The sequence below is a fragment of the Siphateles boraxobius genome, unplaced genomic scaffold (genome assembly GCF_051911475.1).
Source record: "Siphateles boraxobius isolate OS27281-9 unplaced genomic scaffold, OSU_SipBor_1 41, whole genome shotgun sequence".
Taxonomy (NCBI): Eukaryota; Metazoa; Chordata; class Actinopteri; order Cypriniformes; family Leuciscidae; genus Siphateles; species Siphateles boraxobius.
The window spans coordinates 16,610,068-16,630,249 of record NW_027509042.1 but is presented as its reverse complement, the minus strand read 5'-3'; the positions used below and the strand labels follow the sequence as shown (position 1 = coordinate 16,630,249).

Here is a 20,182-nt window from a genome sequence, read left to right as displayed (position 1 = left end):
AATTAGTAATATTTTACTCAGTCGATGGATGAATGGATAGACATCCATTGACAAGGTTATTGGTAGATTATCAAGGATATTGTGTATAAGTGCATGTATTAATGCACGCCAACAAGCCCTAACAAAAATACATATGCAGTAAAAGTAATTTCAAGGCTTCTGTTTTTCGAGTGAACACACACACACACACACACACACACACACACACACACACACACACACACACACACACACACACACACACACACACACACACACACACACACACACACACACACACACACACGGTCAGTGCTCCGGACGTTTGAGTCTGGGTTGTGTTTGGTAGGATCTGGTAAGTCTTTCCATTTTGTTTTTTTAGTCCAATGTTACCTACATTCTGATGACATGGTCAACATACCAGGAATATGAGTAATGATCATTTCTCTCTCATTCACTTATTCCCTCCATATATATTGGTATGTTCGATACTTGATATATAACCAGGCGATATAGGATACATAATTGCTCACTAGTATAAAATTTAAAATATCTAATGTAAAAAACAAAAACAGAGTAACCCAGTACAAAATAATGTGATTTTTTCTTGCCTTGCTTCCAAATACTAGTCATGATTCCCTCTACACAGTTCATCCATTCTAAAAAATTTAAATAACTTTTGTTTCTATTTTGGAAGGGTTGTTTTTATCTTCTCTCGTCTGCCAGAGGAGCTGAGGGTTGCGTGAACACTTGTAAGGCATGTTTTGGACTACATTTGTCAAGTGTGCTAAGTGTCGGTGCAGTCTCCCCTATCTCTCACACTACTGCAGGGGCGAGGTTCTCTCCGCTAATCAAGTAACAAGACGAGGACTGGCAAGTGATCCTATCAGTGTGTCCATTCCTCCATGACATATTTCTTGTGGCATAATGCATTCTAATGGAAACTCAACTATTTGCATAAGGACAAACATTCAATACCATTCAAAAGTTTGGGGTCTGTAAGATTTTTCTTTAATGTTTTTGACAAAAAAGTCTCTTATTTTATTTATTAAGTCTAAAATACAGTAAAACAGCAATATTGTGAAATATTATTAACATTTTAAATAACTGTTTTCTATTTTAATACATTTTAAAATGCAATTTATTCATGTGACGGCAAAGCTGAATTCTCAGCATCATTACTCCAGTCTTCAGTGTCACATGATCCTTCAGAAAACATTCATGCTGATGACAAGAAGTGTTTCTACTAAACCAAAGAAAAATGTCTTATTATTATCATCACAGTTGAAAACAGTTGTTGCTAAATATTTTAGTGGAAACTGCGGGGGGAAAAAATTCTCACAAAGTTTAAAAGCATTTACTTTAAATGGAAAACTTTTGTTACATTAAAAATGTCGTTATTGTCACAGTTGATCAATTTAATGCACCCTAGCTGAATAAAAGTATTATTATCTTTAAAATCAAAAAACAGTAGTGTACAATAAACTGTCTAGACTAAATGTGTCATTGCATATGCAAAATACCTTTGAGAACCAGGTTTGGGCAAAATTCAGAACTGAAGAAGAATTAGCTTCCTTTCAAATCATATAGTGTGGAATTGAATTGAATCGAATTGGCCACACTCCAATGGAATTTGAATCTGAAATCAAAGTAAGAGACCTTCAAACAAGCTTTTGTGACACTAACATTCATATTTTTCTTGACAAACTTTGCTTCATACTCAGCTTACTTTTAGCTTGAGCTTGCAAGCAGACGAATCCATCTCTCGTCTGAAGCTCTGTTTGTGAGTGATTTCTCTTCATTTCACGGATGAGAAAGTGGGGGAAAAAATCCCTCATCTGCTAAAAAACGACACTTAAGGGTCTACCCGGCTAAAACGGAAACACAGATGGTGTTTCTACAATGTAGAAACCTCGAAGCCAACCCGCAGAGAACTTATAGGCCCGAAAAACATGTAAATCAGCCGTTTATGACAGTTAAGGTACGCAAAGAGACAGACAGGTGTCAGAAAAGGCCTATAGTATTTCCCTTTTTTCCCTTGAGGTTTCAGACACCCTGCTGTCTCTGGGGGCCTTTGGCTTCGAGTCCCACCAACATGGGGGGAACGAATCCTTTGAAGAGCACCCCCTCGTAAAAACGCTTCCTTAAACGGTCTACAGATTCACGTCATGCCAATCAAGTTGCACGGGAAAGTTATTCTCATGTTAGAGAAAGAAAAAACAGGGTTCCTCTTTTCAAAACTTACCACTGGCTGATCAAGGGTGGGCAGGACAGCCTCATCCCTCCTACCTCTTTATTGGTTTCTTGCTTTCAAAAAAGAATCAGAGTTTATGTCTAGTGTGATAGATTTTTAATAGATAAGGTAGTAAACTGTCTTTTGGAACTAATCATGTTTCTGACTCTAAAAATCTGACCTTTAGATCATCTAACCTCATGACCTGGCTTCCCCTTTGGGTCTAATATTATGACTTAACTCCTTACCTGATTTTCTGCTCCTAGGTCTAACAACATAACAGAATAAATCTTACTTCCCCCTCTAGTCCTAACATTCTGACTAACCTAAATTCCCCTTCTTGGTCTAACATTCTGACATACTTTGGACAATAAACCAGAACGTTCTGGTCTTTGTTTGTATTACGTAATGTTTTTTAAGGATTCGAGATATTTCTGCTTTACCAATTGAACCAATCATATTGATAGAAGGTGACATGTTAGTCACATTGATCTTACTTTGATGTGTCTGTCTTTTGCCATATAAAACCTGATGCATTCTTCTGTTTTGGTGAGATGCTCTGAGAACTGCTCGAGTACTCTCCCGTTCATGATTAAAGCATTTAAAGGAAATTTGCTGAAGTCTGTCTGGTTATTATAGATGGGCAGCAAGTTAGGGTTATTAGGCTCAGTCGACGTCGACTAGATGCTCTAGAGTGTAAATATTAGATTTAGGAAAAAATCTATCACACTAACCCTTTCTCCTTTTAATAACTTCCTGTCTACACAGGAAACACAAATTTCTAGTTGCGGCTACTTGTCTTGAAGTAGTATACTCTTTCGAGGCAGTGCACCCAGTGGATTTTACAATGTACAACCCTGAAGCGGTGGGTTCCGTTTCAACGGACTGCTGCAATTTATAATTTCTAATAGCTTTCTAAAGTATGACCATTAATAAAACATCTTCACCCCTCCCCTTCCTCCTCCTCCTCCTGTAGTTTTGTTCCCCATCACCCTGTTTTTTCCCTCCATTTCCTTCAGAAGCACCCCCTCTGCCCCCTCCCCTCAGGTCTTTTGTGCCCTTTTTCACTGGAGAGCTGCAGCTGCCTTCAATGTTCTGCAAATCTCCCTGTTTGCTTTCCTTGAAAACATGGCAGCGGTGGAATAATTGAATCCCACGGCTGAAGCCAGGGGATTCATAACGCTGCAGTTAGTACAGCGTGCCGTTTAATATGTCAATCTAGTACTAGAAGCATGTGGATTCCTTTTAAATACTTGTACAGTGAGGTGTGAAGCAAATCTCTGACTGAGAGGAAACAAGCAGTCAGACCCTCTCTAATGAAGCATGGCCCCGCTGCTTCTGATAGTCTAAAAATAGGCCAATTCGTAGCCTAGTGACTTATATGTTTTTCAATTACTGCTTAATCCAAATGTTTTGCATTACATATTAACCAACTCTAGTTACAGTTGCTACAACCTATTATTATTCACAATTGTCTTAATCCCACAAAAATATATTTTTGATTTTATAAAAAGAAAAGAAAAAGTACATTTTGTCATCACTTTGTTCCAACTTCATATTATCCTTCTCCCCTAAAACCTAATGACAATGCAATGAAATTGATTTATACTTCGGAGAACAACAAAAAAGTAAAATGTAAAAAAGAACTTAAATTTGTACTATTTATAAAGCAAAACTCTTCAAGAAGTTTTGGAATAACATACGAGCTGTATACAGTAAATTGCCATCTATTTTCTTGCTTAGAAAAGAGCAACTCAGTCATTCCGCTAAACTTCTCCTTTTGTTTTTCACAGAAAAAAGAAAAAGAATATGGGACTGCGCAACATGAGAGTGAGAAAGGATATTGTTTCGATTCTATTGTGCTGCTTTTCTATGTAAACATGAGTTAGAGGGATATGTTTAACCTTGGCGTTAGCTGTTTATGCGTTTAAAAACTCAATGCACAAATTAAAAGCTAACCTTTTAAAAAAAACATCTCTGGATCATGAGACTGCCTTGCGACTTGCGTTCTGTGTAAATGGCCTATTATGTGATTGAAAATTTCTTTTACAGCATTAAAAGGTATGTAGTTCTCGAACTATTGAACTACCTACCAGGAGTCAAATGGATTGGTACTAACATCTGGCCATTTCATCACTTGGAGTAAAATTGGGTCTGCTGGTGTGAAAAAATTAAGACCTTAAAGGGATGGTTCACCCAAAAATTACTCACCCTCATGTCGTTTATCTTCGGAACACAAATGAAGATCTTTTTGATGAAAACCTGAGAGCTTTCGGTCCCTCCATACACAGCTAAACAACTTCCACTTTGACACTTCAAAAAGTGCATACAGAGAACGTTTGAGCTTCAGCAAGAACCAATGAGGTTAATTCTCGTGTTACGCAGCACCTTTGCGCTTCAACAAGAGGTTTGTTACAACACGTCAAGCAGGTTCGGTTGAGCTTCTCTTTATGTTCGCTGATCAATTTTTATATGTGAATAAAAGCCTAAAGTAGCCTAAATCTGTTCATCATATAAAACAATCGTGTATCTTCAGAAAATTTGGACTAAATTGCTCAATTCATTTGGATTAGTTTTACAATATATTTATGAACTTTTTGAAGCGTCAAAGTGGTAGTTGCTTAGCTGTCAACTGAGGGACAAAAAGCTCTCAGATTTCATCAAAAAAGATCTTCATTTGTGTTCTGAAGATGAACAAAAGTCTTACAGGTTTGGAACAACATGAGGGTAATTAATGACAGAAATAAAATTTTTAGGTGAAGTATCCCTTTAAAATCTCCTCTTTAATGTCTGTTTTGATGGAAGAATAGCCCAAAGCTTCTCAAATGGGTGCATATTTCCTGTCCAGAGGAAGACAAAGAAGGAAAAAGTGAATGTGGAAAATCTGTCTGAGCGTGAGAGAGACATACCAAAAATAAAAAAGAAACATAGCCAGAAAGAAACAGAAGCACTCTGATCAGCCAATAAGATCACAGCATTTTTTGAGTACCATTTTGTAAAATACTGTACTGTAGTCACTAATTTCCAAGCACTTATGTAACAAACACCGATTAATCAAGATTATTGCTATTACAGGACCACAGCACTATAACAGTTCTTTTGGTGTCCATTCCAAGTTTGGAATGGATGCCTACATCTGTATTTCATCGTATTTCTTACCCTTTAAAAAAATATGCACCAAGATTAAAAGATGGAGATGAAGTTATCAGTATGCTGATAAGAACACATTTGTCATGCTCTATTAGTTATGCTTTGCTTATAACATCAAAGCTTAAAGCTTAACAAATGCTTTAAAAAGACCTTTAGATGATACATTTCCCCCTTCAACTCAATTTTTCTTCTCCCGACATGTGCGGCAAGTTCAGTCAAACTGATAGCGGACAGTTTAAAACTAACAAAACGTTTTCTATGCTTTCTCCAAGTTTTCTATGCTTTCTTCAAGGCTCAAAAGAGCTGTGAAATATGCTTCACATACATTATTTTTGGCCTAGCTTCTTCAAGAAGAGGTGAAAATGGCTTTACCTTCTGAGAAATATCTCATCTCAAGCTGTGCTTGCCAGAAATTTCAGCCTTGTTATCTTAATATCTGTTTCGGTGTTATCACGTCCTGTTAGTTTTGGAAAATGCTTCAATATAGGTGTAAATCTAAACTGAAAAACAACATTACACATGCTGAGAAATGCCAAGCACTGTCGGCATCATGCTTTATGTTCGTATCACTCAGAGACTGAGGGCTGAGTGATGCGGAAAACAGTATTCAGACCCGTGGACACACTTCCAAATGCAGATGTTAAAGCTGAGTGGACAAGCTTTGGCAGACAGCCAAACACTTTTACTTGCTTACAGAACCCCTTTGGCCTGGTCTCTGGAATGGAAAATGGACAATCAATTAGGAGGGAATTGTGGGACAGCAGTGGCCGGTGTAATGCCCTTGTGACATTATAGCTGGGAATATTTTCCAATTTTTTTTCCAGACTCTGTGAGGTGCTTGAAGACCTGAAGAGTATGTTTTGACTTTTTTTTCTTGTAGAAAAGGAAGATACATTTCTAGAATACTTTATTGTAATTGGGTAATCACAGTTGTCTGCGGTGAAATATTTTTGTTTAATGAGCACTCTACTCTATGTTTGTCCTTGGCAATCAGTCAAGTACACTGTGCTGGTTTCATGAAGATTTTGTAATTTCCTCTAACATACTAAAATTATTTAAACTTAAAGTGATAGTTCAAGAAAATACTGTCATTAATTACTCACCCTCATGTCGTTCCAAAACCCCTAAGACTTTCGTTCATCTTCGGAACAAAAATGAAGATCTTTTTGATGAAATCGCAGAGCTTTCAGTCCCTCCGTTGACAGCTGTGCAACTGAGACTTTGACGCTTCAAAAAGTTCATAAAGAGATCGCAAAACTAATCCATGAATTGAGCAGTTTATATGTGATCAAGCAAATTATATGTTATATCATGCACAACTCTTCCAGAAGTTTTGAAATAACATACGAGCTGTATAAAGTGCCATCCATTTACTTTCCTTGCTTAGAAAAGAGCAACTCAGTCATTCCACTAAACTTCTTCCTTTTGTGTTTCACAGAAAAAAAGAAAAAAAATATGGGACTGCACAACATGAGAGTGAGAAAGGATATTGTTTCCATTCTATTGCTGCTTTTCTGTGTAAATATGAGTTAGAGGGATATGTTTGACCATGGAGTTAGCTGTTTATGCGTTTAAAAACTCAATGCACAAATTAAAAGCTAACCTTTAAATAAAACCATCTCTAGATCATGAGACTGCCTTGCGACTTCCGTTCTGTATAAATTACCTATTATGTGATTAACAGTGCTGTGCTCTGTGATTAGTGCTGTGTAACACGAGAATGAACCTCAATGGTTCTTGTGAAAGCTCAAGCATGGTGGGTAACACATGAGAATGAACTTCACTGGTTCTTGCAGAAGCTCAAACGTGTTGCGTAACACACGAGACAGAACCTCATTGGCTCTTGCGGAAGCTCAAATGTCCTGTGTAACACAAGAATGAACCTCATTGGTTCTTGACTCAAACATGCTGCGTAACAAAAGAATGAACCTCATTGGTTCTTGCTGAAGCTCAAACGTGCTGCGTAACACGAGAATGATTTAATGCATCCTTGCTGAAAAAAAGACCTCAAACATCAAATGCAATCCATCCCAAGTGGTAAATACAGGTGTTTTCCCAAACCAAGATGGTCAAATTTGACTACAAGCACAAACTTGGACACCAGTGACTCACAGTCACTTTGTTATTGCACGTATCTCAGCACAACATGAAACAGCTGCTAATTGCTTTCATATTACTAAGCATCCAGGCGATCTTGGGGTCCGTCCAAGACCACCTTCAAGATGAGAAACAGTGCGAGTTGTGCATGCAACTTCCACTTTGAGGAGAAAATGGAGAGGAAGAGAAACTACAAGCATATTCGTGGTTAGAGCTTTTTTTAGGGAAATAAAATAATAGACAGACACAAAGTGTTGACAGCAGTAAAAATTGAGAAGGTATTTTATTGCCTTCTGAGGACGGATTAATGTCATAATCTTGGTGAAAGATTCAGTGACCTGCTTCAAGTGTAATATACACTACTGGAGCATAGTGTTTTCATTTCTCCAAAAACCTGAGGGAGCTGCTGTCTAGTTATTTTCAGTCAATAGGAGGAAGAGAGAAAAAAATTCTAACTTCCTTGCTTCTTATGCTCTTACTCTTAAATATGTATGTTTACCCAAAATATAATAGCAATCCAAAAGCTTCTAGAGAAAAATTATTCATTGCAACACTTGAAGAGCCACGACTCAATTCACAAAGTCTGACACGCTTTGTGTTTCATAGCAAAGTGCTGCACTGTTATCATTTACATGTGTAAAGCGCATCTCAGGAGCTCGGTTAACAAACTTCATCTCTGCATTTGCTGGGAGTTTGGTTGGCTTATAACATTCATCTGGGAACGCAACATGCACCATTTAATCAGATTTGTAACATAAATCATTTATAAACCTACACCAGCAAAGGAGAATTCATAAATATGTTTCTAAATATACAAATTGTTGTTTATCGCGATTTCAAAATAAAAGTTTAAACCCTCACTCTGAGTTTCCATGTTTTGATGTCCACATGTTATTGTTCAAGAAATTACAGTGGCTGTGGCATTTCTATCGTAAAATAGCCAAATATTAAAGATTAAGTCATTTTAAGTCATTTTAAAGGCTGTTCACTTAGGTCCATTTGTATTACAACAAAAAAATATTATCTGATAACTCGATTACCGTCAAAATGATTGACTGATTACTCGATTACCAGAATAATCGTTAGTGACAGGCCTAGAAAACATTTCAAAAAGCACGTACATTGTTTTGCATGTGTCTTTCAGTGGAATAAAAGTCTATTTTTCCAGTCATATATTTCGTCAGTGAATATGTCTCGTTCTCGTGAACCCAATATTCTATATAGTCCCGTGAGCTAAGTGTACCGTCATACCCTTACTACAGACAAAAACAAAACGTGCCATAAATGTGGTCTATATGACTTTTGTGCTATTTTCCTAAAAAAGTTACAAAATCTCAAATGAAGCCAATTTCACTACAATACATAACTGCAGTTGAAGAAACTGGAAATCAAAAGATCTATAACTACCAGGCAGAATTATTATTTTTTATTTCTCATACTTTTTTCCCACTGGCAATTTGAAGGCAAATAATAACAATAGACTTGTCCTACCAGCTTTAGTGTTTGGACATGATATAAAACAGAAACGAATCAAACTAAATGTGTCTCCCGTTTGAAATCGGCAGCCAAGTGGTGCATGTCAGAAATAATAACTCAAAATGTCAGTAATAGGCCCGTTCACCCCGTAAAGTGGAGCCAAATTTCATGCCAGGCCACAGATCCTGCTGAAGTTTTATACATTTAATTACAGAAAAGAGCAGCATGCATGTAAATAGATGTTCGTAGCTATCAGCAATTTCAATAAAGGTCCATTTAATATGGAATTTTTGTGCAAAATAGCTGAGAATGTTTGCATAAGTGTTGAGTCTTGGAATGACCTCAGAATAATCCGCACAGACATGTAGATTTTAAGTTAACAAATACTGACAATAGAACTGTATGTGCTAACTTTTCATTACATTTCATTTTGTGTCCATACAGTATCATAAAAATAAAAGGATGGAAGGATATAGAAGGAGAAGCACAGATAATGTTTAGTAAACATGTTTGATTAAATCAAATAACATGAACTGACTTGTACAGGTGTAAAATGAGTGGAATAATGAAAGCCTACTCTTTAATAGCTTCTGCTTTACTCACCGCTGCCCCATTCACTTGACCTCATTCCTCTGTTTGGTTGAATAACTCATCTGCCAGTTTCCTAGTCAAGTAAATCTCTTTTGTTGTGAAGTGGGCTGTATATCTAAAGCAATGAGAGTATTAAGTCCTCACATTTACTCCTGCTTCCTCTCTCAGCATGTCTTTGACCCTGATGCTTTGCCTTCTTCACTTGTTGAAGTAAGAGTTTGTAGTAGTTAGAGGCTGATACATCAGTCAGGCCAATTAATCAGACAATATTTGGACCATTTTGAGAAAAACAATGAACATTGTGAGTTTAAAAAAAAAATAGTAATGGATAACATTTCTAACATTATTAAGCGACATTTAATATGTAAAATAATTGTTTATTTTTATTTAGTTTTTGCTAGATTTGTTGGATTGCCAAATTGCTATTAAGTTCAATTATACTTTATTTGGTCATTATCCACCCTGCACTCTAGATATTGTCATCGTCCATTAAAAATAAATAAATAAATAAATAAATAAATAAGGAATTTATATTAAAAAAAAATTTTTTAATCCATAAATTCTCTAAACCGCTTGTCCAGTGAAGAGTTGCGGGGATGCTGGAGCCTACTAAAATAATAACTAATAACTCACTACTAATAATATAATATATATTTCCCACAATGTTTCATTTGCATAAAGTTGCATATAGCACCTAGCCTGAATGATGTCCATGTCACAGAGAAACAAGACGTCAGGGCTCTCAATAGCTGAACATTATTTTGGTGTCTGCCCCAAAATATAGAGAAAAGTTATAAAGCAGTGCTGTGGTTAAAAAAAACATCCAAAAGGAAATTAAATAACTGTTAACGTGAAAATCTAAAAGAGCAGGTTCAAACAACTCAATTTTCCCCTCAACGCTATTTCCACTGGGACCGGAGAAGACATTCCTACTGAGTAAAATTTCCATCTAAGTGAGCCTTGATGAGATTCCTCTCTCCCACAGGCAAACACACAGTGCAGCCACATGAGCGGTGCTGTATTTCATAAACATGAAAAAATACATGTAGGCTACAGTACACTGTAGTTTGTGGGAGACTATGGTCAGTGCTTGTCATTGTTGAGGAAATGACACAAGGCACAATAATAGTCAGAGGTGATGGACAATCCCTTCAGGCTTTGTTGCTGAAGATATCAGTAGACTGACTAGTAGAGTGATACACAGATCGATGGGGTCTGTCTTTGAGAGTAGTTAAGACAGCACAGGCTTCATAGTGTTTCCTCTATGTGCACATAGCTGGGCAGAGATCTCATAGGCTTCTGTGGCCTGTTTGGCTTCCAATCACAAAGCATTAGGGAAATGGAGCTTTTTATTTCAGATTCCATGGTCGGTGTGGTTGAGTAAGTCATTTCTGCTTTGCCACAGAGTAAGAGAGCTAAATGAATGAGTGAGAAGGAAAGAGACAACAACTGAACCAAAGGAAAAAGAGATGCGGAGTAAGGAGGAACAATAGGGCTAACAGTCTCCCTTAAAGAAAATGATTTTTTTTCTGTTTTCAATTGATTTATATGCCATTTTATTGAATATTTACGGTGCAACTTAATTTGCATTCATATAAACATAAAGGCAACTAGAGTGAGGTTTTTGTATATACAATGTTGGGGTAACGCATTACAAGTAACGCAAGTTTCGTAATCAGATAACTTTTTCAAGTAACTATTACATTACATATATTTTTAAAATTTCACTTTTTTCAAATAAGTAATAAGTTACTTTGTTTTGCCATTCATTGACTGACACCTCTCCTGTCGTCATGTTGAGAGAAATCAGGAGTAATGCAGAGGAGTTGTACGCGCTGTGTAAACATGATGGACTAAACGTGAGCATTTACTCATCTCACTGGCACAAAAACAGATTCAGTATTCCTCAAAATGAATAAAAACAGTGATATGCAAACTCATAATCCTGCAATATGTTAAATAAAACAAATATACTTTGTGTATTTAACCTCACTTTATTAACCAATGTCTTTGCTGCTGACCTTTTATGATCCAATTCAACCAGTAATAAACAACAATTACTTTAGTTAAAATCCCATTTGTCTTTCTTTCTTTCTTTACTGCAAAAATAGAACTTTAATGCAAGAGTAACATTACTTTTCATAAAAAAAGTAACTAATTAACGCAATTAGATCATTTTTTAGGAAGTAACACAATATTGTAACACATTTAAGTGCATACTTATTCAAAATAACTGCATCATTCACCAATTGACGATTCAACAATTATCTATTAATTTAATTAAAAACAATTCAAATGTAATTTAAAACTTCAGGCATTTGATAACCTCTTACGTTTTTTTTTTTGTTTTTAGTGAATGTATATGGTGTACCCTATGGAGCTACAATTCTTTATTTCAACACCTTAGATTTTCTCTGCTGGTCTCTAACAAATCTTACCCACATTTAATGGTCCTTTGGCTTTTGTCCTGAAGCAACAGAGCAAACAGTAACCTGTGTTTAATTGTGAACCACTGGCAGCGACAAGCATACAAAAAAACAGCCTAAACAAACAAACAATTGTATAAAAACGATTTGTTTGACTGCAGCATGTGGGTAAAGGTCTGTAAAAGATGAAATGCAAAAGGCCTCAAAACAAACAAACTACCACACAACTCAAATTTCAAATGCTCAATAGTTGCTGACAACAGATAATATTATTTAAACACAATCTTTAATAAATATAGGTTTATGTAAAAGGTGGGACTTACAAAACAAGAGTCCGAGGATCTTTGCGATTCTTTTTATTTTGCATGTGGAGCATTACTGTGGCCGAAGTCAGCTTGTTAAACCTAAATCACTTCAACAGGGCTAATCATCACAGTCTTGAGCATTTCTTACCTACAGGATATACATTTCTAGCAACTTACAATAATTACCAAACAACAAAGAATCAAAAGAAATCAAAACATACTTAAAGAGCTTATTGGGTCTCCTAAAGAGCAAGCCCCCCCAAAATAGTTTAATTAGACGGAAAATGGCAAAAGATTTAAGAATGTTTCAATATTTTAAATACATTTTTGAACTATGAACTACGAACTGGATGCTGCAATGGAGTACGTTAACATTGTGCAGTGTCTAAAACCCATACAATTTTATTTTCCGAGATCTGGATTGCACAGTTTTAACACTCCCAGTGAGCGCATACACACATAAACACACAAATACACATTTCCACAGGAACTTAAATAACCTGACACTTCTCCCGCTTGGGCCACAAACAGTGCAATGAGCATTCAATCATTTCAGCAAAGTCAGAAAACCATAGTCTGTGCAGGTCAGACAAAACACTTGTAAAATAATTTCTGCATAAACAGATTAAATACAAACAAACACCTAATGGTGACATTTCCAGGTTCTACAGATCATAGTGAACGCCTCTGCGGTAAGAAGACCCGATTGCCATGCAGCTGGTGTCAATATATTTGCATTTCTCTCTGAAGACATAAATGGCTGATTTTAAGATCAACTGCAGTAACACATTAAAAATGCAAGACCACTGATTTAAAGCAACCCAGTCAGATTTAAATTAAGACGTTTAAAGCTGCAGTAGGGAGTTTTGAGAAAATGTTGACTTAGCCTGAAAATTTGAACAAGCATAACTTACAGGTCCAACCCCCTTGCTCTCTGCTGCACTACAGCCCTCCCTCCACAGCTCCTCCCCCACAGCGGAGCCTGCCGTGAAGCAGGCTAGTAAGCAGGACCACCGATGACGGCGGATTATAAACAGTTATGGCACATTCACTAATAGGGACGAAACATCAACAATATGCTTTACATTGACTATGGCCTGCCCATACTTTGACTACAAACTTGGTCCTCAAATCATTATGTATTTTGCAATACATGTAGCAGCTAGGGCTGAAACGATTAATCGACATTGTCGACAATGTCGACAATAAAAAATTGTCGACAAATATCTTTGTTGTCGAGTAGTCGTTTGATCCCACGTGACCTAATGTAAGGGCGTGCAATGTCGCGATTTGGCCGCTACGACGCTGTAGCGCTAGAGTGTAATGCAGCCCTTACAAAAGCTATTGGTAAAAGAAAAAACAGCGCGAATTATGATGGAGTGCAAACGAATCCGAACTAGCAAGGTTTGCTTGGGAAAGTTTCACAAAACTTCAAAACAAGAATGCTGTCGTGTGCAATACATCCAAGGCGGAACTTGCTTTTCACGGGAGCACAACATGCACGTTGGAGCACTTACAGAGGAAACATCCCGGCACAAGAGGAGCCGGTGAGAATTGAGTGTTCTCCAGCTAGAGCTAACTAACTAGCGTAAATCTCTTTATTAGAGAATGCAATACTACTAATAATATTATCAATAATAATATAATTACAGTAATGTAATGATTTATTTTGCATAAAATAAAACTTGATCGAGCTTAGGAGTCAGGGCTGTTTTTATTATTGTAACACTATAAGGTATTATAGTCTTATCACTTGCCTGTATTTTGTTCCATAATCATGACTTGCAAAAGGAGATGTCAGGAAGAATATCATGGCAGTTACTTTTTCATACTGTAAATTAAAAGGTGAATGAGAACGTCTCTGTCAGCTCAATTGTCATGTAAAAAAAAAGGTTGTAATTTTATACTTATAATAATGGTTTGCAGATTAATATTTTACCATTATTTGTGTCCTGAAGTAAATGTCCCTTTTTCTGTTTGAGTTCTAAGAAAAGCAGTGGGCCTATTCAACAATGCTTGGAGAGCATTTGTGTGTGATTTGAGTTGGACCGAAATCTGAAAACTTAAAGAGAATGACCTGTTTAGTTGGCTCAAAGTTCATTAAAACAACTATTTCAAAAGCTGAACTGATTTTAATTTTTTATATTATAATAAGAATATGTATAACTCAATGTTTTAAGTAATTGAAAAAGCTGAATAATCGTTCCAAACTTACTGATTAGTCTGTGAAATAATCGACGATTAGTCGATTAATCGTTCTAATAATCGTTAGATTAATCGATTATCAAAACAATCGTTTGTTGCAGCCCTAGTAGTAGCTAACTTTCTAACGTTGCACTCTTTCTATAAGTTATAAATAGCTAGTAAGATAACGTTAAAGGATTAGTTCACTTTTAAAAAAACTTTTGCTGATAATGTACTCACCCCCATGTCATCCAAGATGTCCATGTCTTTCTTTCTTCAATCGAAAAGAAATTAAGGTTTTTGATAAAAACATTCCAGGCTTTTACTCCATATGATGGACTTCAATAGGACACAAACGTTTCAAGGACCAAATGACAGTTTCAGTGCAGCTTCAAAGGGCTTTAAACGATACCAGACGATGAATAAGGGTCTTATCTAGCGAAACGATCGGTAATTTGAAAAATAAATAAAAAAACTTTAAGTTTTATAAGCCCAAATGCTCGCCTTGCTCTGTTCTGTGATGCACGTTCGTGATCCTGTTCGAACTCGTTCATCAAAATGAACAAATCTTTTTTCGAGTCATTTCGTTCGTTGAATGAACGAAATGACTCCGAAAAAGACTCGTTCAAAATGAACAAATCTTTATTCGAGTCATTTCGTTCGTTAAATGAACAAAATGACTCGAAAAAAGATTCGTTCATTTGGATGAACTCTCCTGTTCGAACAGGAGAGTCACGAACGACGGTACGCGCTCGCGCTGTGCAAGAGAGGGGTGATCAGCGCGTACACAAGCGTGATTGACACTGCTAAGACATTCCTCCTGGCTCTGATTGGTTGTTTCTGACCGGGAGCGGTGTATTTCTGCAAATGGCAATAGGACCACAGGGAGGAGCCAGAGGAGCTTGATTTTTTCACAGATTATCTGTCTCATATTCTACTGTCAGGACATAATGACAGTTTTAACAAATATTTGTTTACAAAAGTTACCTACTGGAGCTTTAATCAAAAATGAAATATAAAAACACTGGAATTTTAAGAAATGTTATGTGAGGGTAAGGCAAGAGAAGCCCCAAAGTGTCAATTTAATTCCTGTTGTTGCACTTAAAACAGCATTGGTGAATATCAGAACTCTTGCCAGGGCTGAGGTGTCCATCACGCTTTGTGAAAACTGCCATTGGATCTCAGCGACCATTTCAGATCTCTAGGTACAAAGCAGCTAAAGTCCAGCAACTAAAAAACATGCATAAATCCAATAAAAGCGTGATTAGACTGAAACCCCATAGTGAAGCCAATCCCCCCCAAAAAAACTCCTCTGTGATTATGTGGGTGCATGTATAAGCAGCATTTCCAACACCTAAAATATGTTTTTCAAAATAAGCTAACCTTAGTAACATCCACTTCCATCACTCAAGTGACTAATGCAATTTCAGAGCCAGATTTGGACTACTAGGCCACATTATTTAGGCGGAAATTTTTTTTTCCAAGACTGACAGCGAGACCGGATTATGAATGTACAAAGCTCTCCACAGAGATAGAAACCTGATGCTGTCAAGACCAGCACTGTGCGAAGGAAAAGAGAGAAATCTCCCAAATGACTGATACTTTGCACATATATTTTCATTTTTAAAGCAAATATCAATCTCCAACTGAACAGGCAGTAAAGGTTAGGTATTTATGAGCTCACTGGGAGTATGGCAGGTACAAAGGCTCAACTGTGGGCGGCAAGAAATTTGCCAGTCTTTATGCATTGAGGGTTAGTTGAGTCCTTAATACAACGTAAACAGGCTTTAGAGCTTTACTTTCCGACACATTTACAGCTAAAATTAAAAAGCCATGTTTCATCATGCCCTCTAAAATGTGAAATGTAGCATATCCTGGCACATTACACTGGGCAGGCAAGGGAAAGTAATTATCTGATAAGTGTTGGCAGACGTCTGATCTCTTAGATAATCGTGGCAGCTCATTTCCTATTATATTCATTGCAGACCTTTTGGCCTGTGATTTATATTATCATTTTTCAGGCCATTGACCAAAAAGACGAAGAGAAAGGTGGGTAAGACGTATCTTAATGTATCCATAATGCAATATGCTGCAACAAGCTATATAAAGATCAAGATAACCAAGTACTGACAAAAAGAAATATGATATTTTTGCCAGATGTGGGCATCCATTTTATATGATGAAAAATAGTAAAATAAGATTTTTTAGAAGTTTAGAGCATGCCATGTAAACACCATGAAAATGATAAATATATGAACGAGACATCATTTTTTCCAATATTATATGGATAAATATAATTGAAAATGTTTCAACAAAAAAAAATAGGTTGAGTAAAGTATAGTGACCTTCCACCTATGTAACGATATTCTATATTACTCTGATGCCACTTCATATATTTATCAAGATATGATTTATTTTTGTTTACATATTAATTAATAAAATAATTTTTAGAAGTTAAAATCATGGCATGTATCATGAAGGACTTTTTCTTTTTTTACAATATCTTCGATAAAATAAAATAAAAACATTCCAACAATGTCTCACAAAACAGGTTGCAAAAACACTTCTATTGCCAGTTTATAATGATTGCCAGTTTATCTCTAATGTCACTGAAGCTGGATAATGCAATTGAACAGCGATAAACTCTGCCAGCTGCTCTACCGCAAAACCCAAACAGAGCGACACAGACTTAGAGCTTGTATCACACCATCACTAAAGACAAGTGAAAATACACAGATCATTGTCCGAGCTTATATCCAAGACCTAAACATCCAGCTCTAACAGAAGACTTACACAAAGGATCGGGTAATAAGAGAGCAATTAATCATAGTGTTAAAACTGCTGGTAGGCCATATATTTCTCCTCACATTCTGTTTATTAAACAAGAAGCCAAGTTTTTTAATCCAGCCAACATTCAGCATTTAATAAAAGATGAAATGCACAGTAACTTCTTGTGTTTGACACCTCAGATATAAAGATTTATAACTCTGCAGAAAGGGCAGAGAGAAGTTTACAACCTGAGATATAATATACACAAGCAACACAGAGATTTATAAAGTCCAACAAAAAATGGACGGTTCACGAGGGCTACGTCAGTTTTACAAAGTTAGAACATGTGGTTGAATGGGCATTCCTTCAACATCCATGAAGGGTTTTTTAAAGACGGGAGTCTTGATGCTTGGGTAACTGTACACTTGAAGACCAGATTAAACCAATGAGTTTCACTACGACAAGTCAAATCCTCCCTCATAGGCTTTTCTTGAAGGTAAAGTGGCTTTTGTGTCAACATTCAGTCTGGCAGTATAATGCACTGAGTTCCACCGCAGTGATTTATAATCTACCAACTATTATTAAAACCAAAGACTGGATCACGGAAGCCGTCTGTTTCCATTTTGCCCACCGCTCTGAAAAATATGACATAGCTAGATATATGTAGCGTAGTGTCTATAAAACTCCATCTTAAAAGGTTTAAATTTTGTGACAAAATATCCATGGATACTATATAGAACCGATGGGAAAACACTATTGAATACATTTAAGGTGAAGAGAGCCACATATTGATAAAAAAAAATCCAAAAATCCATCAGCTAAAAGGTCAAACTAAATCATAAAATGGAGCCTATACTAAAAGTACAGACATCATGGCACACAACGAACAAAGCAGGAATCTGGAAAAGAAAAATCTGTCCAAGCCACAACACTCACCGCTTTGAGTTATAAATGAGGAGCAACTGTTAAGATTCTCCACTGAATGCAGAAAGCTTTGCATGTCATGGACAAAAGACACTCTATAGCATTGAATTCAGAGTAACCAAGATATATTACTTGATTAGCTAGCAGGTTGTTTTTTTGTCAGTAAAATTTGTCCTACATGCTGATATATTATAGTATTCACTGCAGTAAAACTTAACTTAACCTAACAATGTCATTGAAATTACTTTAGTTGTACAGCCAAAAAAAGAAAAAAGAAAAAAAAAGAAAAAAATAATAAATATATATTTATTTATTTAATTTTTTTCCTTTGATTAATCCTGGCCAGAACATCTGTAAAATAATGATCTCTGTATTATCTATGTAAAAAACTATTTAAAACACTGCTTTCGCACATCTATCTGTACACTCATTAACAATAAAAACAATGTAGTTATTATTATAATATGACCTTAAACTAAATCAGGTCACACTTTATTTTACAGTAACCTATCCAAGTTGCAGTATTTATACGCTGACATTTATGAACTACATACAGTAAACCTTGCAATTATTTTGTGTAGCTGCTTGTACTTACATACTGTTATTGTTTTGACTATTGTAGTAATCAATAATAGTAACATCCGAAATATGTAACTTAAATAAGGAGTTACGCAAAAGTGCACGACTACATCCAAGTTGGTTTTTGGCATTTTTTTTAGACTAGATATTATGAAAACTAGAAAAGTTCATAGAAGTTAATGTACCTTTTTAAGTCCTTTGCTCAGTATAATTGGATGCTATCTAATGTCTAAGTGCTATTCTAAGGCAAATGAAGCAGCTCAGGCCGTACAAAGAGACTCCAGCTGAGAGCTTAAGACTGTCACTCTCTCAATCAGTGCACTTGAGGAGCTCTTTTGTCATTCCAATGGCACAAAAACTGTTTAGATAGCCCTTTGGCAACATAAGTCAATAGGTAAACAAAAACACCCTGAAGACTACTGAATGAAATGACATCTCTAACTAGTTGGCCTACATGAAGTTTGACTTTATGACATTAATAACATTTAAATAAATATAATAAAAAATGTAATTTTACATAACAGTGCACATGTAGCCTACGCAAGTACAAATAAAGGCTTCATTGTAAGCAAATTACTTACCAAAATTACTTTTGCAATATTGTATCTTTAACATGGGCATCGTATACTGTAATTTCAGACACTGTTTCCTGAAATGATTTCTAATAATAACAGAAATATTTTAGACTGCTCAGTATTAGGCTATTTCCTGTGAATGTATCTATGTACTTAACCAAAATGATGTTTAAGTCGATTATGAACATAGTGTAAATGCATGAGTTTGATCGCCTACCGCAGATGACTACGAGCAGCACGATGATCGGTGTGAAGTTGCGCTGGCATCCGTGCGGCTCTTTCGCTGTTCCTCTGCTCATTTCTTCTGCCTCTGAGCGCTCTTACATCCACCGCAATATCTTCTCACAGGTCAGTGTTATAGCTGGACAGTGCAGAGCTCTTCAGGTCTTTACTGAGCCTCAGATGTCCGCAGAGGTGTAATGTTGTAGGCGGATGGTCCTCTGCTCTCTCCTTCTCTCGCTCCTGTTTGGAGTTTGAAATTTCTTCAGTCCCGTCAAGAAATTTCCACTTTCCAGTCAGTCTGAGGACATGTGCTGCTCAATAGTGTGTTTGGCGCCACCTGCTGTTTAAGTACAGGGCTGTTAGAAAAAAATAGGTTTAACTGTTGGAAATGGGGTTTCATAACATTGACTAAAACAACTAACTGTATCGTGCAGTGGGAAGCTAACAAAATGGTTTAACCAAACAAAACAAAATTTGGCGTGACTAATCAACTCAAATCTCATTCAATAACTGCTAACTGTTAAGCTAGCAACAGCATGTTAGCATGGTAGGCCTAAGTGTAAAATAATTTTTTTTGCGATACTTACGACCAGTTTAGTTCATGTTCATCCTAAACACCATTATTCTCCATTCTTGTCTCCATTCTTCGTCTCAATGGTAACTCCCAAACCT

The 20,182-nt window shown here is 36.3% G+C and overlaps 1 protein-coding gene across 1 annotated transcript in view; it reads right to left on the bottom strand.

The window, feature by feature from the left end:
- ror1 (receptor tyrosine kinase-like orphan receptor 1) overlaps positions 1-19,827 on the bottom strand; it is a 111,507-nt gene extending 91,680 nt beyond the window's left edge. Inside the window, exon 1 of the mRNA XM_077198648.1 lies at positions 19,506-19,827. Coding sequence (XP_077054763.1) covers positions 19,506-19,587 — 82 coding nt within the window. The 5' untranslated portion in view covers positions 19,588-19,827. The remainder of the gene's footprint in view (positions 1-19,505) is intronic.
- Between the last annotated feature and the right edge of the window lie 355 nt (positions 19,828-20,182).